The sequence below is a fragment of the Rhamphochromis longiceps genome, linkage group LG8, assembly GCF_057381845.1.
Source record: "Rhamphochromis longiceps isolate RC_006_pf linkage group LG8, R_longiceps_female_GT1.1, whole genome shotgun sequence".
Taxonomy (NCBI): Eukaryota; Metazoa; Chordata; class Actinopteri; order Cichliformes; family Cichlidae; genus Rhamphochromis; species Rhamphochromis longiceps.
Genome location: NC_140564.1, coordinates 31,007,668 through 31,034,365, shown reverse-complemented (window position 1 = coordinate 31,034,365; position 26,698 = coordinate 31,007,668). Strand labels below are relative to the sequence as shown.

At 41.3% G+C, this 26,698-nt stretch overlaps 1 protein-coding gene across 5 annotated transcripts; it reads right to left on the bottom strand.

The window, feature by feature from the left end:
- Window positions 1-82: 82 nt before the first annotated feature.
- fbrs (fibrosin) lies at window positions 83-26,665 on the bottom strand. Of its 5 annotated transcripts, none has more exons than XM_085417029.1 (18): window positions 24,806-26,664; window positions 21,593-21,760; window positions 21,300-21,326; window positions 19,505-19,534; window positions 19,273-19,321; window positions 17,284-17,611; window positions 16,960-17,168; window positions 14,855-15,090; window positions 14,721-14,765; window positions 14,513-14,620; window positions 12,853-12,918; window positions 12,663-12,704; window positions 12,181-12,252; window positions 11,947-12,085; window positions 10,770-10,850; window positions 10,554-10,637; window positions 5,538-5,754; window positions 83-3,024 (listed from the first exon to the last, which is right to left on the bottom strand). In XM_085417029.1, exons 1-18 carry the CDS (start codon window positions 25,106-25,108, stop codon window positions 1,479-1,481), a joined length of 3,750 nt encoding a protein of 1,249 aa, XP_085273155.1. In that variant the 5' UTR covers window positions 25,109-26,664; the 3' UTR covers window positions 83-1,478. The 5 variants fall into 5 exon arrangements, with proteins under 5 accessions (XP_085273155.1, XP_085273153.1, XP_085273154.1 ...); XM_085417027.1 differs by having other exon boundaries at window positions 14,855-15,093; window positions 24,806-26,663; XM_085417028.1 differs by having other exon boundaries at window positions 14,855-15,093; window positions 16,960-17,165; window positions 24,806-26,662.
- Window positions 26,666-26,698: the final 33 nt, after the last annotated feature.

Sequence of the window (26,698 nt, the reverse complement as noted above, 5' to 3'; positions counted from 1 at the left end):
GGGGGCGAGGTGGTTCCTACCTAACGAAGTGTAGAGCAGGTGTATTTAAAGATTCAGGACAAAAGACGCACACAACAGTGTAAACAACAATTCATTTAATAATTATTCTTTGTGGTCTCTAGGGGAGGGGTTCGAAAGGTATAAAACGGTCATATTAAAATAATCGACCCAGTCTTTTCCCTCTCAGGATACCCACTGCTAGTTGTCTTTTGACAGTCCTTATATGTTTTTTTTCCTTTTCAGTTCTTCAGCACACGTCCCACTTATCCGTGTATATAACTTACTTTTGTTGAAGAAACAACTCGACAGTTCAATGTACAAGGCTCCCATACTCCCAAATGGATATAACACACACAACCAGTGAGACGCACAGGCAAACCTCTCTCTCTCTTAGCATTATAGTCACAGATGAGATTCTTGAAGAGGCCAGAGGTTGCGATGGATGCGGCTTTAATGTTCACAAGCACTGAAGAATTTTTTGTGAAGCAGGCCTTTCTGGATGATTTGAAACATTACTACCCGGGGACAGAGTACTGGTTGATACCCAAAACAATGACAAATAACATAACAGTGAATATATTTATTATTATAGAAGATAATTAATGTTAAGAATAATAATTACAAAGGCAATTTCTCTAGACTACTATAATCTGGTCCTGCTCGTATATTCAAGAGGAGACTGGGAAACACTTACAGGAAGCTCTAAAGACACTGTGTTCACAGTGTAGCACAGTTCATTTCGCCATTCATCCTTTGAAAACCAACAAAGAAAAACAAAAAGTTTTTTCAAAACAATGTCAAAATTGAAGCTGAGGGGTCTGAAGTTGGATTTTGGGGGGTAAAGCAGGAAACTGAGGTACGATGCTGAATGATCTTCGTGAAATGGTCTCATCGGTAATCTGTCTTTGCGCAGTGACACACCAACAAAAACAGAAGAGAGGACCACTTTACCACTGTATTTCCAAAATAAACCCTCACCCACAACACCTAAAAGCAGGGTTGATACATGTAGCGGAGGGCTTTGAAGTATCCCATAAATTAACCAAGCCGTGGACAAACAAACCCCTGGGCATTTATCCCCTCTGGAAGTCGTTTCCAAATCCACGTGGAAAAGGCTTGCTTAAGAAAAAAAAAAAAAGTATGGAAAATAATTCACCTGACAAATGAAAAAGCTGTCCTCTGCCTCTTCTGAAAACTTTCAGTATAAAATAAAAATACACCAAGGATGCACAGAAACCATGTACCTTTAAATTGCAATGATAGAACCATTGGGCTTATTCCATGCCTTGCTTTTTCCCCTTCCTGCCATCACCTCCTTCCTTTTTTGTTTTTAAACATTGTTTGGAGGGGTGCGGGGGTGGTTTGGTTGTGTAATTGGAAGGTCGGGGTTTAGTAGTCTGCAAGAGGAAAAGGGGCAGGTTGAGAGCAGCACAGTGATCCTGACATTTCCCTTAATCTCCTCCAGTGTTGTCCCTGTACTATCTGGATTCTGCGTCTTTGTGGGCGCTGTACAGTGCCAGCTCACCTGGACCTGCGAGTCTAGAGCTGCGGGGGGGTGTGGCCGACCGATTGGTGACGGACGGAATGAGCGGAGGCGGCGCCCCCACCTGAAGAGGTCCCACCAAGCCCGCCGTGGTCTTTGCCAGGATACCGTTGGCCATGTGGGGTGGGATGAGCGGGGTGAGGCGGGAGTAGAAGCCCGGGTGGTGCTGGTGAGCACCAGAAGCTCCCGGAGGGAGAGAGTGGGCGAGAGGGTGAAGCTGATCCAGGTGAGGGGCAGTAGCAGCGTGAGAGGGGCTGGACAGGTGAGAGCCAGGAGGGAGGTGCAGGTGCATTAAATTACGATAGTCTTCCCTAAAGATCTGGATCCGCTGCTCCTCATCCATCAGCCCACCTCCTGGGGGTCCGAGCTGAGGATGGCGATCAAAGGGATGCGCCATGAGGCTGAAGTCGGGGCGAACAGCAGAGGAGGAGGCATTAGAGGTAGAAGGCTGTGGGTGGGGCACCACTGCTGCGGCTACAGCGGCCCTTTCTGCCTCAAAAAGGCGCTGATGCCGGAACAGCTGAGCCAGGTGATGTTCAGGTCGCAGGGCTAGGTGATGGTCTGACCGAAATGCTAAAGCCTCCCTACGATGCTGATGTTGCTGCTCCCTCCACGGGTCCCAAGGGAAGCTATGTGCGCCCTGTGATGGTCCTTGAGGTGGACCGTGGGGAAAACGTTCACCACCAGGACCGACTACCAACCCTCCAGGACCCACTGCGCCCCCCAGATATGCTTCAATGGTTCTTGTGCGTTCCAGCAGGGACATCTGCTGGTGCGAAGGTGGGTTTGGAGTAGGTGGTGGGAGAGGGACACCTGGAGTAGGAGTCAGAGATAAAGAGGAAGAAGAAGGGGTGCCAGAACTGGGGTGGTGAGGATGGCTGTTGGGGCGGTCAAAGCTGTGGCTGGGTGCTAGGGGATGGTGGGAGATGGGGATGTGCTCCGGCTCCTCCTTCCGCTCCTGTTTCACTTGAATTTGCATGGAAGGTTTGGACTGGGGCGTCGAGGTCCGATCAGGCTTCTTGGTCTGAGACAATGAAGAAACAGAAGAGGAAGCAGTGGAGGAAGAGGGAAGGCTACCGTCTCTTTGGGAGTGCGAGGACTCGTTGTGGGAGTTGTGCGGTGTGGAAGCCACTGAGCGGGGGTACAGGTCCAAGGGAGATTGGGCAGAGCGGTTAGAAGGTGGGGGAGGAGTGAGCACAGAAGATGAGGAAGACCGCGGCCTGTCCCTGTCTGCTACTAAAGAAGAAGATCCAAGAGGAGGCCCCCTTGAAGACGTAGACAGCACTGGCCTCTTCTCCACATCTCTGTCTCTATCGCGGTCTCTGTCTCTGTTTAAGCTGCGTGTCAGGTCCTCAATAGGTCCAATGGTCCCCCCCAGGGTGCTGCTGTGGCCATTGATGTGTGAGACTGGGGTGCTGCTGCGGGGCTTATAGGAAGGACCGACTGGAGATATCCTCACAGGTGGGCCGTACAGCATGTCTCTGCAAAACAAAAAGCATACAAAGTTCAGGGGATGCTAGATTTTTAAGCAGCTGGAAGATATTTAAACAACATTCAAGCTCCTGATATTTGTATTTTTAATATTAAAACTGGAGGCCTGAAGCAGTAGAGCTTAATACCTGCCACACCAGTTTTCCACATAGATTACAATTTAATTCAGTTTCCAGTTCTGTGAACGTTACACTGCAGCAAGTTTGCTCACTTTAAAAGAAATGAACTGTCTCTAATATTTTGATTCTTTTATTCTAGTGGAGGGAGACACAAGATTGGGAAAAAAGTCCAGAAAATACGCATTCAACAAAAAGTATAGATTGTTTAATAAGTATTTAATCCTCAAGCAAAATATGACTTAGTACTTGGTGAAGAAACCCTTGTTGACAAGCACAGTGGTGTTTCTTGTAGTTTGTCACCAGGTCTGCACACATCAAGAGGAATTCTGGACCACTGCTCTTTACAGAAACTGAATCCAATAGGTGTCTTGGCTGCTGCCTGAAGCTTCTACTCCCTCCACAGGTTTTCTATAAGACTGAGGTCTGGAGACTGGCTAGGCCACTCCATGACCTTAATGTGCTTCTTCTTTGGCTGCCTTGGTGGTACGTTTTGGGCCATTGTCATTCTGGAAAACCCATTTTCAGTCTTCTAGCTGAGGGAAGGAGGTTCTCGTCCAAGAATTTACAGTACATGGGTCCAATCATTGGCCACTAAGTGAGGTGAAATCGTCGCATACCCTTAGCACAAAAAACAGCCCCAAAGCATAATGTTTCCACCTCCGTGCTCAACTGTGGGGATGGTGCTTTTTGGGTCATGGTGTACTGTGTTACCAATGGTGTTCTTGCTAACTGGTCCCAACTGCTTTCAGATCATTAACAAGCTCCTCCCGTGCAGTTTTGGGCTGCAAACGTATTTTATGTTTCTGCCATTTCTGAATAATCGCACCAACAGTTCCCACCTTCCCACCAAGCTTCTTGCAGGACTACAAGCTTTCCCTGACATCTCTTGACAGCACTATTTTCTCACCAAAATAGCGTAATGGAAGAAAATCAACGTGTGGACACGTGTGCTTTATACATAACAAGATGAGGGCAGGAGTATCTGTAATTGATTGACTGGGATTACAATCTATGTGAGCCAGTATTCTGCTTGGGTAGTTGGAGATCAAATACTTTTTTCACTCAATGACATGCAAGTCAATTTGTAATTTTTATGTAGTGTGTTTTTTCTGGAGTTTTGGTCAAGTTTCTGTCTCTCTCCGCTAAAATGAAACGACCATAAAAATTAGAAGCTGCTTATTTCTTTATGAGTGAGCAAACTTACAAATTCAGCAGGTGATCTATAATTATTTCCCTCCCCTGCACCTGCTGGTAACGGTTTACACTTTTCTCGAGGTAAATAACTTGTCTAACACAATAAGAGAGACTCCCTTCCCACAACCTCAGCTGTTAAAGGGCGCTGTGTTCACCACTGTTAGAATAAACAGCTGTCTGTCTGTGGTTTTAATGCAAGCTCAAACGTGTTCATTAATTTAGTAAATTCACACACTCAAAAGTTTTTCCTCTCTGTTCCCTTCTCTGCCTGCTGCTGGCTGGTCTGCAACAACTCACGGTCAAGCATACAGATATTTTTTTTAATAAGTAGTTTAAATAAAGGCAGCATTGAAATGTATTAAACCTCTGTGGATCTCCTGGTAAGTCAATATATGCAACTGTAACTTGACTCAAGGTATCGGCTGTACTGTTTCTTGTTTGGTTGGTTGTTAGAAGCGAATATTTGTGGGTTTCCAACATGACTGTATTCATGCATGTAAAATAAAACGACTGAATGAATCTTTCAGCCATCGTCAAAGACTTAATTGTGCATTTGTATCTCATGTCATAGGCATGTGTTTGGGTTTGTGAGTGAAAGCCAAGCAAAACAAGCAGGACACCATGGAACAGGGAAGTCCAACATATGACCCACCATCCAATCGTGCCCAGTGGATAGCTTTGAAAACGAAGGGGACATAACTTTTTGTACTTGCACTGCATTGATCCCCCTGAGGCATCTTACTGCAAGTCTTACAGCCTCCTTACCATCAAAGGCATTACCTACAGACTACTATACCCAACAGGGGTAACACAGTTAAACCCAGCAGCTGTCCTATCTTTGTAATGCTTTACTGTGGAATAAAATGCTTTTAGTCTGGCCCAGAGTGATTACTTTTGCATTCTATTTGCAGAGACGAGATTAACACTAAATAATGCCACACAATACAGAAAAAATGTATTGTTTTATTTATAAATTAGCCTTAAAGGCTTAAGTTAAAGACAAATGAACTTTTAGTTTCATGAAGTCGACGAGCCAACCTTGCCATCAAGTAAATGATGTAAGAATAGATCTCAAGACTTGTAGATGGCTGGTAGTTCAAAGTCCAGCTGCCTTAACTCAAGCAGTTAAGATTCCCATGACCTGGATGACTTAGAACCTACACTGACTTAAAACCAGTTTAATTTCATACCTGTCCTTTTCATCCTTGATGTGAGGGATGTCTCTTCTCTCGCCTTCCTTCACTCGTTCCCTCTCGTCCCTCCTATCTGCTCCTTTAGCCCAGCTGGGTCCGGCGGAGAATCCAGGCGGGCCACCATGGAGACGGTTCCACGGATCATGATGGTTTGGGGTAGACAAGCCCCCGACTACACTGGCTGGTGAGTCTTTAGGACCAAAGACGGAGCCGGCTGCAAATGAAACACATTTTTTTTTATGTTAGAAAACACTACAGGCAAATCTTCACCTTTGACTTTCACATTAAATATTTGATAATCTACTGGTTGTAAAAACACATGCTTTACACCAAGTATTATTGTTAGCATCTAATATTATTTTAGAAAGTAGCAGTTCAAACTGAAAGCAGTAAAAACACCTCTCAGTAACAAGTCCAGTTATTTAACGCTTAACTTCCTTCAACACCCTCTTCTGCAGCACATACAAAGGAAATCTTCAAAAGAAATTGACCCTTGCTAAACAATCAAACCTCTTGTAACCCTTTAATTGATATAGTTTAGTACTGGGTACTTTTATTAACTCGCCCAGCTTTGTCTAGTTGATCAAACACAACTAAACAATGGGACAACCTCCCAACAAACCCTGATTGTTTTCCAATTGGACAGAAATCCATACGTTCATGGTGGACTTGACTTTCTCGTTACTCAAATTAATGCATCCAACCTTTTATTTGTATATCAGTGACAAAGCCCAGCACAGCATGTCTCTGTGACAGTGACTGCTGAGCTGTAGCTGTGCTATGAGACAGGAAAGAAAAGCATTAAGAGGGGAGAAAAGCATGATGACAAACACCTCGGCCCGAGCTCGAAGACTAGTTTACCCTACTCACAAGCAAAAGGACGGCTCAGGGTTTAAACTCTAAACTTTTGGCTAACATCCCAAAACCTGTACCAGTAATGAAAGTAAAAACATAGGGCTGGGGATGTAATCTCTAAACCAACCAAATAATATCCAAATAGTCTGGTATCTAAAGCTGATAAGATGGATTTTCAGTTAAATTCTTACTTAAAGCCAGGGTAGGTTTTGTTTCATTGGATAAAATGTCCAGAAATATTTTTTTTAATTACTTTAATTCACATTGTCTGAGAGGGAACAAGGCTCCTGCACCTCCTCTGGACCGTGACAGTACACTTTGGCCAAGCAGGACAGGAAGAATATAAACTAGAGGAAGTTGTGTGAACTTTCCCTCTCCAACCTTGTATGAAGCCAGAAGTCAGCAGTGACTCAGCTGTAGCACATGTAAAGCTTAGTCTTATGCCTAGTCTCAGCAAGCTTGTTTTTCCTTTTACATTTTCTACAGCTTCAATAATAGATGTGGTAATATCTAATAGATATGAGAGTGTTCAGTAATATTATTTGGCCTTCCTGCAGCCAAATCCACACAATATATGGGTTGAGTCAGTCAGCCAGTCACCGTGCGTCTCTCTACAGTCTGTTTGGACGCTTACAATAAAGTTTAATCAAAAACAGATGCTGAAAAACGTTTGTGCATCTCTGAAGCTATAGTCAACTTAATTTAGGGCATTTCTAAATGGATCTTTCTTCAAAGTTTACCTTAATTTATCTGACTTTACAACCCCTCGGGTATACTAACAATCTTTACATTTTGCACAAATAATGAGCCTAAATTTAAGTTAAATACCAAACTGTGACCTTTGAGTGTTAAAAATTCAAACCTGGTCAACACTCAAAGCTGTACAGACAGACAGTAGTAATGAGAGGCTGGGTTACAGGAGCTCAGTTCCCCAAATTATACCGACTGGCTTCAGGGAAGGTAACCAGGTACCATCATAAATCTCTCTTATGAGTGTGTCAGGCTATGCTGAATGTTTATCAGCCACCTCCTCAGTTTCTGTTTTTACTGAAGCTAACGGCTAGCCCAACACCCACACCACAGGAGCAGATAAGACTGTTAAATGTAAATCTAAAAGAAGTAGCAGCTGCAGATCAAATCAATCAGTAAAACTTTAGGCAGGGGAGGCCACCTCAGGTTAGAAAACGCAAGCTTATATGCATGAAAACACAATTATGACATAAAGAGAAGCTCCCAATCAGAGTGAACCAGCAGTCGTGCAAATCAACAAGTCAAAACCATCTCCTCCTCCTTTCTTCATCATCATCATCATCATCGTCGTCTCACTAGCACAGTAAATGCCCCAACACACCCAGACAGATGTTTTTACAATTTAAAGATTAATTTAATCTTACGTGTTGCAGTAAGGGGTGGCACGATAACGTCACATTTCAAAATCAAAACTCAAAATGTGACTGAAGTGTCAACACTGCACAGCTGATCTACTGTCAGTTATTGTAGGCTCTACTTTACAATATAAAGCGCCTTGAGGCGACTGGTGTTGTGATTTGGCGCTGTATTAAATAAAACTGAATTGAATTAAAACTGGCCACACATACCAAGCAACCACGACTGTGCCACATGTAGTTAAAGCAAAGAGGTCTTTGTTAAGTTGTCTGGGCATTAACCTGATATTTTTAGATTTTTGATAGACCAAAAGTATTTATGCTTGAGCAAATTAAAGCCCATTACACCAAAAAAAAAAAAAAAAAAAAAAAAAAAAAAAAAAAAAGTATAAATAAATAATACTTCTGGTTATTTTCCTCAGAGGAAAGATGCCAAGCATCTTGGGTAGTTCTCAGTTTTTTGGAGGGTTTTTTGTTTGTTTTGTTTTTTAAATATACACAGATACAGGAAAAAAAATCCAGTATAATTAAGTTGAATTTGTTGGGATTTTTAAAAAAAAAAAAAAAAAAAAAAAAAAAAAAAGGTTTTTTGTTTTTAATTGGAGTTTCACTTATATCAGAATAAAATACATTTGTTTATTAAACAGTCAGAAATAAGGAAATACAGAGACATCTGGTAAGTAAGGTTAAAAAAACCCACTCAGTTCTTTAAAGTAAAAGTAATTTTAATATCTTATTTTATACAATAATATTAGTTCATATTTTTGTTTAAATCTGTGCTTGTTTTACTTCATTGTATTTATTTTGATTCCAGATTTGTTTATTATTACCATAATATATAATACAGGTGTTTTATTGTATTCCATTTTATTGATCTTTATATAATTTTAATCCTTATTTAAGCCATTTTGTGCTATTAGCTTGTTAGAATTTCAGTAGAATTTTTCCCCCAAATTCTGATAGCACAAGGTTAGAATAAAAACTTAGACCTAACAGCATTAACAGCATTCAGGCCAGTCATGCTTTCATTTACAGTCGTCCCTCATCAGGCCAGTTTTCAGCCTGAAAGGCTCTAAGCAACATTACAGATCAGTGTGACTGATAGAATTGCAATGATTTGACTTTTTTTTAAACTACAATTGTCCTATAGTGCTTCACATCCTTCAATGGGAGACCTCCAGACTCCTCGATCCTGTAACTTTACCTCTAGCTGACATCAAGTATCGTGACAGCCCCTCGCTGCACTACATGAGTGAAGACTAGTTTGGTCTGTCCTTAAACTAAACAATTAAGATGTTTCTTTGGCAATTAAATTAAATCATTACAGACTCCAAAAACTCAGTCACCCAGGTGGAAACACTCCACACACCATTAAGAAAGCTCACGCACTGAAGCAGGACTTAAAGGATCAGTTTGGATATTTAAATACCTGTTTTAACACACATGTCACACATATGCTGAATTGCTGCTGACTATAATTATCCCACCTGTCTACATGAGCCATTAAATGTGAGACTACACTAAAACACGAGGGGGCAAAATCCACATGAATTTCCAAGTTTATCTTCAGTAGTTTGAGATAGCCAAACAGATATTTGGCAGTTTCCCCTCCACATGCTTCCCCAAGCAGCATTTCCCTGTCGAGGCACAGAGCTGAGATACTTCCTGATAATTTCATCAGGTTATTAGCACACAGTACCTGTTGTACAACAGCCAGGGAGAAGACATCCAATTCATTATATTCATCTGACTGCTGAAGTGTTGTTCGATGTTTGCACAAACTGTGGATTTTGAACCTTTAGGAAAAGATCACCTACTGGCCTGTGTGGTGAAATGGAACGATTACGGTGACCCAAACGCAGCTCAGAACAGTTTAGCTCAAGAACTTATTTAAGAGGCCAACATGTTGTCAAAGGAATCCAAGAAAAGCAACACCAACATCATCGAGTTAGTGTTTTTGTTTGTTAGGTTTTAGACCATTACTGAGCATCGGTTAAGCCAACACTACCATTAGTGAGGTTGAGCCCAGCTGTATATGTCAATGTTATAAAGGTTCAAGTGGTGTCAACAGTAAGCCACGAGAGGTCAAAGAAATCCAGCAAAACTATTACTAGTGACGGGAGGAGGGCAGGTCCCAACGATCAACTTTGAGGTGAGTGACTAACGGGACAATGACTAGGAGTGAAGAATATTCCTGATTGACGTGAGGGGTGGTGAACACATTCCAGGTTACCTATGTAGTTAGAGACTAAAATGTCTGCTAGTAGCCAAGCTACAAAGCGGTGTGCGATGAGCTTTGTGTTCGGGGGTTTTAGTTTGCCAAGAGAATTATAAATAAACGCTCCTTTGGTCTAGTTGGGGTTTTAAGGTTGATCTGACTGGATAGACTTCCTTTTTTATTCAATACGATCTGTAACATGACCTGAAAGGACCGTTTTCCCTCATAGACAATGGCAAGGCTTCTATTGGCCCGTGAGAAAATGTTAACTGTTGTTGTAATGTTGTTAGACCAAGCGTGAACCATCCAAAAAACACTTTCTCCACACTACAAGGACACCGAGCTGTGGTTCAGTTTTATCTGGACTGAGCCAAACTGTGGAGCAGAGGCACTTTTACACCTTTAATTTTGATTTGGAAGTAAGAACTAAGAAGCCCGCAGAAACTCTTTCAACATCCGTGTGACATGTGAGGGCTACATTCAGGTAGATTTGAAAGACTCTGAACTGATCCTTTAAGCTTTGCACATCAGGCGTAGAGATGCTGAGAAACTGACCCAGTGTTGGACTCCCAAGTCCTCCAAAGGCACCAGAACCCAGAGCTCCCAGCGGGGTGAAGGACGGCGATCGGCCATACAGATCTAAAACACAACCATTAAAAACAGTTTTACAACAACAAGCTAAAATCCTGGTTTCATCAACTAAACATTTATTAAAAAACGTTACTCTCATGAGTTAAAAATAAAAATCTTTCAAGTTTGAACTGATTTTACCCAAGTGTGGAGTCGGTGCGAGGAAAGAGGAGTGTGGCGCTGATGGAGAGATGAAAGGAGCCGAGGGTGGATTGACTGGACCTGAGGGAAAGAGATAATAAAACAAAACAAAAAAATATGTCAAGAATATTCAAATCAAGCTCAACATGCTACTCACACACCAAACAGCAAAGCTACAGAAGGACACAAAGTCCAAGAGTGATCAGAGACATCAGAAGAAACCGATCACATCTTTGGCCCTGATTCGCTGATAAGTTCGAAAAAGTATTCTTAAACTGACCACAGAATCACCACCATCAGCCTAAAGCTCACTCTTTTGGTCCCAGTTATAACATTTAAAGCAACAACTACTAATAACGCAACTACAAAAAACAAAACCTTAAAAATAATAATAAAAACTAAACTGAAATGAGGAAACTCATCTCAAACTGAATTAAAAAAAAAAACAAAAAAAAAACAAACAACTTTTGGTTGCTGCTCTGGTTGCAAACAGTGACGTCATTCATTTAACATTTCATATGGTATACTTTTAATATAATTGTATTATCAATAAGGAATATAATATTGATATTATCTAGGAAAACTAGTAAATTTTTCTTTATTCATTTTAAATAATTAAATGCACCAAGCTTTGATTGTTGTTTTCACTTTTAAATCTTTTGAGGGGTTTTTCTTGATTTGTTTTATTCCTCTCCAGTGTTCGTTGTCTTGGACTTATCACCGCTGTTTGTGTTTTTTGCCATCTTGTGCAATTCTAGAGCAGTACTTGCAGATGTTGCACATACTTTGTTGACTAGCTTCAAATCCATTAAACACCAATACAGCTGCAATAGCAAACAAGTTGTAGTATTAGCAGTATTTACTTAGGGATGTGACGGCTGGGATTTATAATTTTTGTTTATGTAGTTTTAAATTTCTTGGCAGAATACGAGAAATTCAGTTGTGAGGATACTGAAGAAGCCTGGATTTGTAAATGCAATGTTCACACGCTAGTCTAAAGCACAGATTTGTACTTGTTAACCATTAAATCCACAAAGAATTATGATTTTAAAGACACTGACAGCCTGAATCCTGTTTGTCTTGTTGCACATTATTTACAGCAACAATCTGTGCACAGACATAAATAAATAAATTACATATTACCAGCTGGGACACCGAAACATTAAAAGGCAAGCACCTGCAGCTGAGAACAGACTGGGAGGTCTGGTCAGGTCATGAGCAGGAGGTAAGGGCATTGGACCCAGTCCGCCAGCTCCAGAAAAACGGGCCAACGGGTCACTGCGGAAGTCCAGTTTGTGAGGATCAGCCTGCATGAGCTGAATGAAGGGCAGAAGAGTTAAACCTCATACTGTCATCTTTGCATAGTGGCAATTAAATCTCTCCCCACATGATGTCAGTAAGAGACACTCGCCTTTACTTTTCTCTGATGGTTGTGGATCATGTAGGCCACCTGAACATGCATAGCACACCATTTTCCTGGTTTCTGCGCAGCACAAAAAAAGACATTGTGTTATTCTACAAATCTTGAATCTACAACTTTAAAGCCTTTGTACACAGAGGCAGATCCTGCAGTTCAAGAATATCTTTTCTAACCTCCATACAAGCTTGAGGTTTTGCAGCAGGAGAAAAAGTTAAAATCTGGGGCCCGGCTCAAGTTTGGTTATGTATATATTTTTAAAAAAGGAAAGGCGGTGAAAAGAATAACCGCATACATCATAGCATAATTTCTAGGTCTGAAAAATCTAACCGAGTGTGCAAGAGCAGAAAATAGACCAGTAGTAGTCAAGATTACAAGTGAGATTAGTGCAAAGAGTGCGTGAAGTTGTGAGACAGTGATGCAGACTAAAGAACTGAAAGGAGCAGAGGGATTCAAAAACATCTGTTTCTGCTTACATTTGTGATTTTCAATGTTGATGTCCCAAAGTGTTCAGTAAGCTACAAGAGAAGAGAAGTGTAAAACCACTTTTAATCTGCACATCTTGCTCTTTCTCAGGAGTAGTTTCTGCTGTAGTGACTGTGCTGCAGCACATCCTAGCCTATACTGCAAATTTGCCATCGCGAGAGTAAAGCGCAGTGTCCTTACCCTGGGGTCTTTGGGCTGCAGGTGGGAAGGCACAACCCCAAATCGTTGTATATCAGGACCCGTTCCCTGAGGGACAAAGAGGCTATCACTGACACAGCACAAACACATGAGCCACAGCCTACACCTGGCGTTATTCTTTGCTCTCTTAGCGCTAACATTAATGTATTTTTACTCTAACTAATGCAGCCAGGTCAAACCCAAGAGACACTGCAAGAGCCTTAGGAAGTCAGTTAACTAAAGCACCCATGCTGTTAGATGAGTGCCGCTCATTCGACTAGCCTCTAGTCATACCTGTCAACATTTAGATTTGAAAATCCAGGATTTGATGTGACAGATAAAAACGCACTGATGCAGAATAGGAACGTGCCACTTTAAAGAAATATTTTTTGCACTCTGGTCTGGTCTGCCTTTTCAGCTGCTTAATTTGGTAGAAAAATTGGCTGCAAATGTTATTTTTTTTCTACATCTAGTTTTATTTGAAATATAGTTCAAAACCAAAATTGTTTGAGTGGCTGAGACACAAATTCACAGTGCACTGGATTTACTTCATTAACACCACCTGGACGTCCTTGGTAAGGTTCAAATTAAGTTCAAGTTGTTTCCTTCTCATAAAAGGAAGATTTAGATTTGTCAAGTACCCGATCAATATTTGGCAATGGTTGCAAAAAGCCCGTTAAGCTCAACAGGCAACAAATACACATAATTTACATGTAAACAGAAGAAAATGACCAGAAAACAGGCTTCAGGCATTCCTGATTAAATTAGCAAAATGTCAATCAACATTATTAAAAACAAAGGCACTTAAATTTTATTACTTCATAACAAAAATTTGACATTTCTTGCTTTACAGGAAATCATCTGCCTGCACCTCTACGCTATGACAAAACATCCTTTTGCAATTCATTTTAGCGGTTGTACCACCACCAGCTTCAAATGGGGAGATGAAGTTGCCGTTTCCCTACTGGGACGTGGCACACATCAAACACATCGCACATATGGGTCAACAGTGAACTAGTTTATTCAGCATCTAACTCTTCTGCCTGCGCAGAGGTTAGCTGCACACGTGCCATTTTAATCAGGTTATGGGTTCCCAGGTTACACTGAAAGTGTTGAATTCTATCAAACAAATTCTGTCAAATAAAACACTTAAGGACTCAGTCACACACTAGGGACCTATCTGTGACGCTCTGGCTGCAAAAATGTGCATCTGGCCAGTGGTTGCTGGAGAGGGCGAATCACCAAAAACCTGGCACCTGTAAATTGTACAGCTGACGCCAAATTATTTGCACTTGCTTTCAAGCAACTCTCCAAACAGTAGGGATCACTCACACAGACCTCTAGAACCGGTGTGACTGAGCCCTAAGGCAAACGGATGCATTTATTATAGTTATTCCAACTTGAGTGTGATAGGTTACTGGTCGAAATTACTGGAGTTTCTGGGAGAAACAACAAAACGAGGAACTTAAAATATAAGCTTCCTCGTTTAAACCTGCGAAAAACTGGATTGTTGGCAAATTTGCCTCTAGTGCTTGTGACACTGTGACATTGTCATCGCAGGGAGCTCAAATAAACCGTGACGTGGAAGTTATCGCCTGAAAAAAAACAACAAAAAAACAACAACATCATGCTAACACACAGACACAAGGAGAGTTTTCCTCACCTTTGGCTGAAATGCCCCTTGCAATGAGCTGAAATGCCCAGGAGGAGGAGGAGGAGGAGGGGGAATCTGAATACCCTGCACTGAGGGCGGCGTGTACGTTGGGTAGATCTGGCACAAACACAAACACACCTTAGTGGCCGGTACACGACTTTCAAAATACGCCTACAGTTTTAGTTCCCGTTTCCATGCACTATTCTCAGATACTCACAGTGTGTCGGTACAGCCCGTCCATTTTGCCTGGGTACTTATCGAACTAAAAAGACAAAAACAGTTGAGATGGGTCAACACATTCCAGCTGCAGTGGAGTTTAAAACAGGAGTAAAACAGCAGAGTCTCTCTCACCATCGGAGACGCCGTAGCTGGGGTCAGGAAGGGCGTGAAGTGTTGATGCGTGTGCGTGTGTTGGTGCTGGTGGTTGTGCTGATGGAACTGGAACGCCATCGCCGGGATGCTCGTCTGGTTCTGAGACGTCCGGCTCGATGAGCCCTGCGTGGAGCTCGGCGCTGCTGGGCCTCCTGGAGTGGAGCGGCCTGCCGGGTTATTTTCAGCCCCGGGGACGCTGCGTCTGCCCTCACGCTCTGCTGGAATAACGAGGCAGTAATTAGTGGAAGGCAACGGGAAAATAAATTAAAGAACATAAAATTCTGTTTACACTGGCGGTCAAGTTCAGAAATTCAAACAATGCTTAAAAGGGATGTGTGGAGGTAAATCTTCTGATCTGTGAATATTTTGTTTATCAAGCACCAAATTATTCATTACCTGCTTCTTCAGGGAGTCTTATCTAGCAGAAGAACTAACTACACCACCACAACTGCATCTGGCACAGGTAGCCCTTATTCTGCTCTGTAGCTGCTTGCAAGTTCAGCATAGACGCACACCAACCAGTCATCCACAAGTTCAAGCTCCAATCAAGCTTATTTAGACTTCTGCCTTGAATCTATGCGGAGCCTACGACGTAGCTGACTCTTAAGGGTCTTTTGCGTGAGCTTGTGCATCAAGATATAAATTAATCAGAATTTAAGACACTAAATTTCTTCAGTTTGAGTGGACTAAAGGTCATAAGCTTATAGTAGACTAAATATAAAGTTTATTCAGTTAATATAAAGTGTAAAAGTTTGCTGTGTTTTTAACAATGAGAATTCCTCCATAGAGTTTCTAAAGTCTTATTTTCCTCAGCATCAAATACAAAATGTGTCCATGTGTCATTTTGTTGCATTTTCGTGAGAAACAGGGAGCATGGGCGCTAGTTGAAAAGATTTCCTGAGGGCAACTCAAATGTACACGTCTAATCTTACCACACAAGCAGATTACTTCTGATTGGATCTCATCTCTCTGCCACATTTCGTGTTGCATTTCGTGTTTTCGTGCCATCATAGTTTTTGTTCTCCTGCCTCAGTTTTTATTTAGATATTTGTCTTGTTGATGTCAGGAAAAAAAAGGTTGTTGATAAAAACTATAGGTGGAAATAAACACTTGTTACAGCCCAGGTTTTCTCAAGGGTTTGCACTTATATCACAGAGTGGACAAGATCCTCTTTGTGGAAGCAGCTAATAGATATTGATGAAAGCTGCAACAGCAGTTGCCCTTACGAATGGTCGAGCACACAAAGAGTGACAAAAAAAAATTAAAAATATGCAGGCGTGCACCAGGCTTTGGTGTTATATTACTGCTAATTTTTACCAGGCTGAGACAAGTGTGCAAGTGGGTCAGTCTCTACTGTCATTTGAATTCTATATCAAGGCAGGAGTTCGGAGAGATTATAAGAGGGGCAGATACTGAAACAACAGCTTTGGGAAAAGAAAACACAAAAAAAACCCCTCTAATCATTCTGCTTCCTGTTTTGACTTCTTCTATTCCTGTGTCAGTACTGAAGTTGAGGTTTTCTCTGAGTTGTGACACCCATCGTTTAGGAAAAGACTGCCAGGTCTGTATAAATGGTTACAGATCTGTGAGAACAATGATAATTGGTGTGCACCACAACCAACACAGTGGCCATAAACAAAGCTGAAAACATGAGAACCAAAGGATGGCTCAACTTTCAAAATAAGAGCTGGTTGCTCATGATTTCCTTTTGCCAGATGAAAAGAAAAACAAATCCTAAAATTGTTGCCAAATACTCATAAAGGTTAATAAACCAGGTATGTGTGTGGGAAACATAAACTAAAGTTAATCTCACAGATACATGAACAAAAGAGTTACAACTACTGAAGTGATACTTACATGCAACTTCTACTTTATGCAACACATGCTGTGCTTATGAGACCCGATCTCAGTTCATCAATACACAACTTCCTCAACACCCCAGACAAACCCAGACAACCGCCTGGGGAAGTCTGGGTTTGGTTTATTTTTGCAACACATTAGTCATCACATTCCCATAAACAACTGAAACGGTGAAATGAAGCATTTCTGTTTTGCTGTACCCGCTTCTGTCGGGTGAGCTGTACCTTGCAGCAGAGGTGGAGGCGGAGGAAGGCCAGGTGAGGATGTGAACAATGCTCCAGAGCTGGTTCGGGATGGGGGTCGGAGAGGCCCTGAGGATCCTGAGCCCCTTGAGAAGGGCAGAGAAACACTGGCGGAAGGAGGTGGGGGAAGAATGGAAGATGAGGAAGTCCCGACAGATGAAGCAGACGGTTGAGGCTTGACTGGGGTGCTGCTGCCGCCGAGAAAACACAAACACAAAACACAACAGTTGAGCCAAAGAGATGTAGAAGACAACATCAGAGGGATGAAAGAAGAAATTGAGCTTCAGTTTTCAGTATGTTTCATACCTGTTGTAGATGGATTGAGTTCGAGGGGGCAAAGAGGGCTTGGGTTTGGAGAGCGGGGGGCTGCTGTTGTGGCGGCTGCCGCCGTTGACTGGGCTGGACCGGGGCACCGTGACCGGGGAGTGGGAAGGCAGGCCGGGGAAGAAGGGGGAAGAGGTAGAAGAAGAAACCGGCTCAGGGAAGTGTGGCTCCAGGTTTTTCTCCTGACTTCGCTCCAGCCCAGACACCCGTGGAGTCACCATTAACCGTGAGACGCCACCAAAGCGCACCGGCAGAGACGGGCAGCTTTTGCCCACAGATGAGCCCATGTTTGAAGGGGCGGGATCGACAACTGAGAGAAGAGAAAACCAGTCAGCAATTTCTCAACTCCTGCAGGAAGGACAAAGGTCTTCCAAAGCAAAACACCCTCAGAACAGCCAAAACTGGCTTGACCACTTGAGTGTGATTAAACCCAAAGTTAAAAAATTTGGACGCAACAATCCGATGTTCCAACCTGATTAAATACTTTTTTGCCCCCACCTCCACTGTCAGCATGAATTCCTGCAAACTAACTGCCATCTCAGTGTTTTAGCCTCATGTTCCTTAGAAGTCAAAGACAGAGTGGTACACAGTTTTTAATAACCTAATCAATTAACCATAAAAACATGGACCTGGATCTGAGTATGCAGCAGAAAAAAAGATGATCAGCCGTCTGCCACAGGCGGGTAAATGTTTGAAAATAAACAGTCATATATTAAAAATCTTTGCTGCGTCTCTAACAACATTTCAGTGCCATTTATGGGAACATCTTTAGGAGATGGCGTTTGTCCTGCTTGCTGTTATGTCCATGTTTAGTCAAGTTAATTTAACAAAACTGGTTAAAAACATAACCGTTTTCTTGGCTTTTCTTTAATTCCTGTCCAGAACAAGAATTAGCATGGTGTCTCTGCCGAAATAAGTCATGTCATGAAACTAAACACCAAGTATAAGTTATGACAAAATGATTTTTTAAAATCATATTTTACTAGTGGTTGCAGAAATGCAGTTTATTATATCCGAATGACCATTTAAATTAAAGTTAATTTAAATAAGGCATCTAAATAAATGTACAGAAGGGCTGTCAGGGTGGCTGAACTTGTTTCTAGAAGGACTTTGGATGCACCCCTTTCTACCTGTGACTGTGATACTGGGAGTGAAGGAGTCTGATCTGGACCACTAAGCTTCTGAAAGGTTTACAAAGCATACACATTTATGTTTATAATTGTTTTCATAATTGTTCCTTTGATGAATACATCCAACAAAACTGAATAACCACTGATGGGTTTATCCATCCATCCATCCATTTTATATCACTTTTCCAGGTCCGGATCAGAGTCTCAGTCTAACAGTCTAAGACAGGCCCAGACCTCCTCACCCAGCCAGCTCCCCCACTTCTTCTGGTGGGGGATAAGAAGGCGTTTTCTGGGTCTCCTCCACAGCAGGCATGCGTAAAACGCCTCATTTAGGAGGTGTTGTCTGAGTCAGATACCCAAACCACCTTAAGCAGCTCCTTTTAATGCAGAGTAGCAGTGGCTCTTTGTCTTCTTTAGTTTGTATTTAAGATGGTATTTTCTTATCTTAATAAAATAAACTGAGGTAAATGAAACAAAAAGCAAGTGGGTTCTATTTTAAATCTAACAATACTTTTGCTGGAGATTAAAAGAAGTCTCAGACAGTGACGATACCATCTTCTGTACCCTCTCCAGGTCTCCAAAATATTTTTCTAACGTTTCCTTCCACCTCATGTTTCCGTATGCAGCACATGTCTGTATTCTCTCATTTCATTATCTGCAGATTTTAATCAGCTCCACTTTGTGTAATAACTAAAAGAACGAAAACAATTGAGCCTGTTTAACTCGTTTTCTGTTAAGATCTAAGTTTAGCCCTGTGGGAGCCCACTGTCTGACACATCAGTTCAGCGTTTCCTGAATGTAAAGCAGCAGGAAAGAAATGCCAATAGTAAATTTCTCAAACCTTTCCTAGTGCTGACTGTGAACACTGGATCCATGTCATTGTCGGAGGCCTACACGGGAAAACAAGGAGGATTTTATTAGAACGAGTCTCCATTTTAATCAACACATTTTTTAAGATTACAACTGAAGAGAACATGACTGTGGTAGGATCCCTCTAATAATAATAATTTTATCTACACAAACATAACTAAACATGGAAACTCTTGATAAGAATATTGGTAAACAACACACACCTTGTCTCCTGTGTCACTCTCTGTGTCACACTGAAAGAGGAAAATAAGGCAGAAGAAAACATTTATGTTTATTACAATATGTCAGCCAACGAATGTAAACCAACTTCATCACAACAGTGTTTCCCCACAGAATTATATTTTAAAATATTAACCTAGTGGGGTTTATTCTATTCTTTTTCTTATTAATATTTTGCCTTGATTCCTCATATTTTAGATTCATTTGTTTTATTTCCCACCATGTTCCCGGTTTTACATTTTCCAATTCATTTACCATGTTTTCAGATTAACTTTTTAAATCACAGTGACATGACTCGCAAAGTAAACTATCTGTGGGGCACACATTTTCTTAAATAAATTAGATTATGTACACGTTATGATAATAAATAGCAGAGTGATAATAAACTGCCTCTCGTCCCAGCTTCACTTTCAAGCCAAACTCCAAAGTCTTGTTATCTCAGGATAAAGACATTAATCATTCTAAATGACAATTCTTCTTATTTTGGCTGCTGCTTTTAAGGGTTGCCACAGCAGATTATCTGCCTCCATCCACCCCTTGAATCCTCCTGTCACACCAACCCTGTGTGTGTGTGTGTGTGTACCCTCCTTTACATGAACTTCCTCTGAGCTCTTCCTCTTTTCCTCCTGCCTAGTATATCCACTATCCCTCCTCTGCACATGTCCAAACCACCTCAGCTTCACCTCTCTAACTTTGGTTTCCAAACTGCTCAACCTGAGCTGTCCCTCGGAAATACTCGTTTCTAATCCTGTCCATCCTGGTCACTCTTAGCATCTTCAGCTCTGCCTGTTGTATTTCTGTTATAGTGTCACATCATAACAGGTGTCCAAAGAAAACAAACATGTAAAGTCCTTTCTGCCTTTCTTGTAATACAGGGACAGGAGCTAGAGTTGGGGCTGTCACAGATGATGATTTAGACATCAGAGGGATTAAAATGAGAGCAAGCAGGATTGTCCTCATGTAAATCAATCATCCCATTCTCTCAGCGCAAGTCTATTTTTGGCTGCTCCCCTATTCACAAGGGACCCCCCCCCCGAGCAGGTAGCTCTGCATGTTTTTAACACTGTGGCCTTCCCAATGCAACCCAGAAGGGATTTATATCTACTTTAGTAGATCAATAAATCTAAACCCTTTTTTTTCCAGGGGAAATGCCTCCAGTTATATCTCAAGTTTCAGACAAGCTCAACTATTTAGACTGATCTTAACAGGAAGAGATTAGATCAATCTAATGGAAACTAAAACCTGCTGGGCATGCTTTGCAACACATCAGCGGACACAGTCTGCACATCCACGTATGCCTGTGTGCATGCAAGCAGAAATACATGGATTCCAACTTTTCTTTGCTTTTTCCATTTATATTTTTTACTTCACTATTTGTTCCATCAAGTATTATTGTAATAGTTTCAGAAATTTTAAATTATTTTGTCTCCTTGTTACCATGTGGACCACATGATTTTTAAGTCTATGACATACAGATAATGTTTGTCACGAATGATAAAATTGGATATTTTCATAACATTTAATATGTTCTGTGTTCTAAACAAAGCGCAGCCTTTTCCTTTACAGCAGTGCACTCATGGACAGAGTAGAGAAAGATTGTTATGTCGGATTAGTTAAACAAATGTTATAATTATGACACTGTTAATACGCTAAGAAATAAAAGTGTGCAATTTAAGTAATGGCAGGCTATACTGTGTAGAGCTTCATGTCTAGTAAATGAGGCATGCCCAAATAAAGTCTGTGTGGGAAACACTGGACATTAGCAGAAAAGAAACTTACAATATAGCCAGTCTCCAGAGGTTGCCCCTAAGGGGGGAAAAAAGGAATAAAATAAGCTTCAGTGAGTTTCAGTTAGCTCTAAACCTTTCATGGATGTGATTAATCACTCTGGACTGCCTGGACGATGGGTGTTGTCAAAATTCGTGCAAGAGCGTGAATGTGAACCTGTTTTACAAGGTCATTTTCTCAATAGCAGGATATACAGGTGATTACCGCTACAGAAGTATAAACATTGTGTGTTTGATTAGGAATTATCTCAGTGACATCTAACATGGTAGTAAAGTCAGTTTCACCTCTATCTTTCTTCTCTTATTTCTACTATTATTCCAATAGCTGCTGGGCGGGGCTCCTTCCTCCGGCTCTGACAGCGGTCCTCCGCCGTTCTCCTCCGGCTCTCTCTTCCCCTTGTTCCTCCTTCCCAGCATATCAGTTCGCTGACTGGGCTTCAAAGAACAGTCCATCTGATAAGGAGGAGAAAAAATATGTGGATTTAAATGTGGATAAATAAGCATTAATGTGTAAGCCTGAGGCCAAAGACCCAAAGGCAAGCTACAGGCTTATTAGTCCTAATTTTTGCTGTTCATAAAAATAGAAGAGAAAAAAAAAGATGAGCCAGCATGAGGATATTACTGGAGCTGTTTGTGTGTGGACTCAATTATATTGCTTGTTTTGACAATATATTTAACTGAAGCATTGTACATGACCTCCCTTTCAAAGGGCGTCTTTTACCTGTGGTGTCCAGAGTTTTTACCAAAGAATATAAGGTAATACTTTTTCCCTCTTTATTACATGCGACCCAATCATATTTAGGTATGCAGTCACCCCCCAACAGCACATTTTAAGCAAATAAAAACTTTGATATGCAATAAATAAATATGTATGAGATTTTTCTTGGCTCACAATAAGTCTTTGAGGAATAACTTCAGGTAACAACCTTATTTGACTGAAATATTTGGACCATTTAATGAAGAAAAATGTCCAAATTGCTTGAGAAAAAGAAACTGATTGTTAAACTGGTTAAAAGAACTTAACATGTGTCTTTAAGAGCAACCAAAATTTCTCTATAGAGGATAAATAAAATTGATATAACAACTTACAGTCTAAACAATTACTCAAGAGTTTAATCAATACCTTTCTGAGAAAAATCTACAGTAAGGAGTGTACATGGTTTCTCATTTTTCTGGCCATTTATCTTCCCTACTTATATACCCCCAGCAGTGAGAAGAAAAATCAGCGGAGCGGTGAGACGAGTAACGCATCTCCGCTACAAACAATCATTATTCAGCCTTGTCGCCTTTCTTTGACGAACTGCTGGAAAGTATCAGCCCTCAAGGCAACGACAAATTACAACAACAAAATTATTTAAACAGGGGGGAAAAAAAAAAAAATCACTCTTTCAGAAAACTGCTGATAAATTTAACCAGTTGCTGGAATGTCACAAACAATATAAAGGTCAAAGAGAGTAATGGTGAAAAGGTTCAATGGAGCAAATCAATCAAATTACATTGAAAGTTGATGTTGATTTTGCTTTAAGTTGACAATTTTTTTTAATCTTATTTGACAGAAATAACCATTTACAGTGAGTCCTAAAATACAGGAAAATCTGCAGACTTCTGTTAAGTATGGTCCCACAGACTCTTTGCCTTAACTACATCCGGACTGATCACTGTTAGTCACCACCAAAGGCACGTTTTTCAGACGGCACAACTCTGATATGACACGCATATGCAGGATATTTCTCGTCTTTCAGGAGTGACTGCAAAAAAAAATAAGCATGACTGGTTCACCTACGCTTACCGCAAAAGCTATGCAGTATGTGATTTTCAGCTATTTGAAAAATAAAAATGCATTTTAAACTGGAGTAAATTGAACCCACTTATAAAAGTTTAGTTTATGCTGATTTTCCTTCACCAAAAAGAGCCACATTAAATATACATTTCCTTATACCTGAGATCTAAAAATTGCTAGTTTTTTGTTGGTTTTTTTTTAAACATTTGACTGGCATACAGCACTGTATGTCCCACATTTAAAACATTAACGAGTTTTATTTTATATTAGGCCCAACTTTTATTCAAGTTTAAATATATTTGTGTTTTCAATGGCCAAAATTAAAAAGAAAACTAACATATTAGTTAGTTGATTAGTAAAGTTACACAAACTGTGTGCCTTAACTACAGACCAATCGTTATTAGTCACTTCCATGGGGTCATTTTGAGCAAAACTACTTAGATTACACTTAAAAAGGCAAATAAACTCAGCATGACTTGCAGGTAAATTCATGCAAACTAACACAGTCTGTTTGTCTAATTTGGAAAAGTCCCTTTTTAAAAATGTTTTACAGAAAAACTACAGACAGGATATGGTTTCTTTTTTTTTTTTTTTTTTTAACAAAAAGGGACTTACGACGTTTCATTGGTATAGAGCAGTAAATTTTTTGGCAGGTCTCTTTCCTTTTTCTCTGTTAGCAGTTTCTAATACTTCATGGGTCCATTTGACTGTAAAATGAAGTTACCTAGAAGAACAGCGCAGCTGTATGTGTGTGAATGGGCAGTTTTACTGTGGGACCTATTGGCAAATAATTTGCTTCCTCAAACTGATGCAGATGTAAGACGCACGCAAATGACATCAGCACAAAGGCAGATTAAACTACTATCAAAGATTATCCACAAATTACCACATGCCAACATCTTGTAAATAATTAAACGTAAAATGTACTTTTTTTGCTACGTACATACAAAAAATTGGTCTTCCACCAAAGGGCCAAAGCAGTACAGTTTTTTTTGAAGTTGGGTTTAACTTGATCTACCTTTGGCACATGCTTTTTATCACATAGGGAAAAATCAGGAAACACATACACTTTTTATGACTATATGGGAATCAGTCATGCTTATGCGTGTAGTCACCCATCAAAGGCCTAATTTTGAGCCAGAAAACCCATCAAATACATATCAGGGACTGTTCTTCTCCAAATGGGCATTTTGGGGTGACTTGGGGCATAGAGTCAGTATTATCTGCATTTACTGGTTTATTTAACACCTTTAGAATCAAAACTGGATTCAATATGAGGTACTGACATCGATATGCGTCCTGACTTTAAATCTTGAGAGTCTGAAGAAAAGCTTTGTGACAGCGCAAACTCAGAAAATAGTTAAACGATCTTTTCTTAATGTTTTTCTTGTTCTTGCTTTATCTACAAAGGCCACTTCACAGCTCATCAACACCTCTAAAAATTAGATCATGAATAATTGAGGCCTCTCCAGGAGCCATCAGAGGATTGGGGAGTGGATTGTTGTCACGCTTTAGGGGCTCAATCTGCATCCCTTCACACCCTTGGATGATTTAATTTACAAAGATGAGTATTAAAGCAACCACCTACGAGGATGGTGATTATTTAATAAATTAGAGGAAAGGAGGGTGCCAAATCCCCACCGAACACTAACGCTGAAAGTACACATGAATAACAGCTGATTAGTGGGGTGTAAAAAACACCAAATTATGACAATCACCTCCAGAGCCTCCAAGCTGATGAAGCTCGCAATAGCGAAGCCATCAATGATTTCTTCCTCGCAGGACACAGACTCCCTCTTCCTCCGGCGTGGAGGCCTGTGTCTGCCAAACCCTGGTCGGCACTCTCTCCCACCGGGACCCAGCACGCTGTTGGTCCCACATGCCTCCCGATCGGAGCCCGAGGACAGGGATGTGGCCCGCTCCTCGGCCAGATCCACTCGCCTCCTCCGCCGCTCCCTGTCGCGCTGGGAACGGGATCGCCGGCTCTGCCTGAATCCGGTGTTTCGGCTCGGGCCCTCCATGTTCAAATGCCACCTCCTTTTCGCAACTTAGGTGAGATTCCCAAAGGCACTTTTTTACGCAAGTCCCGGCCCGGTTGAAGGTACCGAACCGCGAATAAAAACACCACCACACAGGCCCTCTCCGAGAACCTCTGTTAAAATGGCGTTAATGGAAACCAGTGGCTATTATTTACCGTCCTCTGACAGCAGTATGCTGCTGGCATCAGTGCCGTTCTCTCGGCGAAATGTTAGTGTCATTTCTGAAATCTGAAAACAAACTTACATCCACATGGGAATTCAAAACATCGGCGACATTAACGCGAATGTCAGGACATCGCTGATTGTGTGTCGTTGACGGCTAACGTTAGCTAGCGTGCTAGCTAGCAGGAAATCCAAGCGATAACCACACAAGTTGTAAACATGTAAACAATAAAACACAAGTCTGGCTGTGTTACACCCAAAGCAGGGCGAGATTGCCTCCGCAGGAGTAACAGATTGAAAATAATGCTGTTTTCGGCACAGATTAAATCAACAAACTGTTTGTGATTTCCTTAATTTCTGCACACGCTGACAAAATTAGTAGCAAATTGATTAGCTAGTTAGCCAGGCCTGATAACGACTATTACGAGACGTTGCATATTACTGTGAAACTGAACGTTTAATACTGACAGTTACTCTAATTTACGCCTTACGAGGAATAAAAAGAGCTGTCTGCTTTACTTTAAATAGTAAATGGCTGCTGTTAGCGAACGTCAGTTAGCCTATACGCGGCTAATTCAATTTATAATAATATAAGCCCGACAAACTAAGAATACAACTTTATTCTTAAAACGTTTCTGTAAACACTGATAAGCCGGGCTTTGGAGTGTGAATATAACTAATAATCAGCAGCCAAGAGGGCAAAATCTTCTCCTGTCGGGTTGTTGATGGCCGATAGTGGTAGCTGAGTCGCATCAAAAGAAAGACGTAACATTAGCATGGATGCTAGTCAGCGTTAGCCAATCCAGCTGTTAGCAACAACCAACTATCTCTAATTTTTTAAGAGGAAGCAGGAAGAATACGGAAGCGGGTTTTTATTCTACGAATTATCCACGAAATAATATCCCTCTCCTTCACATAAAACTGTTGAGTCGTTCCACCTCCATCATAAAGGAAAAAAACCGAGGCCCAAGCATCAAAGCCTCGGGGTCGATTTCCATAAACGAGGGTGTCGGCCGAGCCCCGTTGGGCTGGGCAGCTCCTTCATGCAGCCTCTGTAATCCAATGTTTAGGAGAAGCTTGACCAATCGCCGTCGTTTCCGGTCACCGAATTCTTTTTTTCCCTCGATAAATCCAGTGTGTAGGTTATAAAGAAAGAAACAGGTCGGTTCCACTGCTGCCTCTTCGAGAGTTTGTACTGAACTGGAGATTTATCGCGAAAACCAGGGAGACACAACCCTTGTCAACCGTGCAGTGCATTGTGTGCTCCGCTCTTCTTCCTCAGTCATCAGGCAGGCTGATTGGTACCTCCGCTGCTACTGCTACTCCGCTACTGCCACCCTATGGAGACCGAGATGTCCTGTCAGGTTTTTAGTTTTCATAAAGAAGCTCCAAACCCAGAAGATTTTTAAA

Coding starts and splice junctions, on each gene's coding strand:
- fbrs (XM_085417027.1), bottom strand. CDS start 25,108: ATGGAGGGCCCGAGCCGAAACACCGGATTCAGGCAGAGCCGGCGATCC. Junction 21,761..24,805: donor TCAGCTTGGAGGCTCTGGAG/GTGATTGTCATA, acceptor CCTCCTTATCAG/ATGGACTGTTCTTTGAAGCC. Junction 12,253..12,662: donor CAACATTGAAAATCACAAAT/GTAAGCAGAAAC, acceptor TGTGCTGCGCAG/AAACCAGGAAAATGGTGTGC.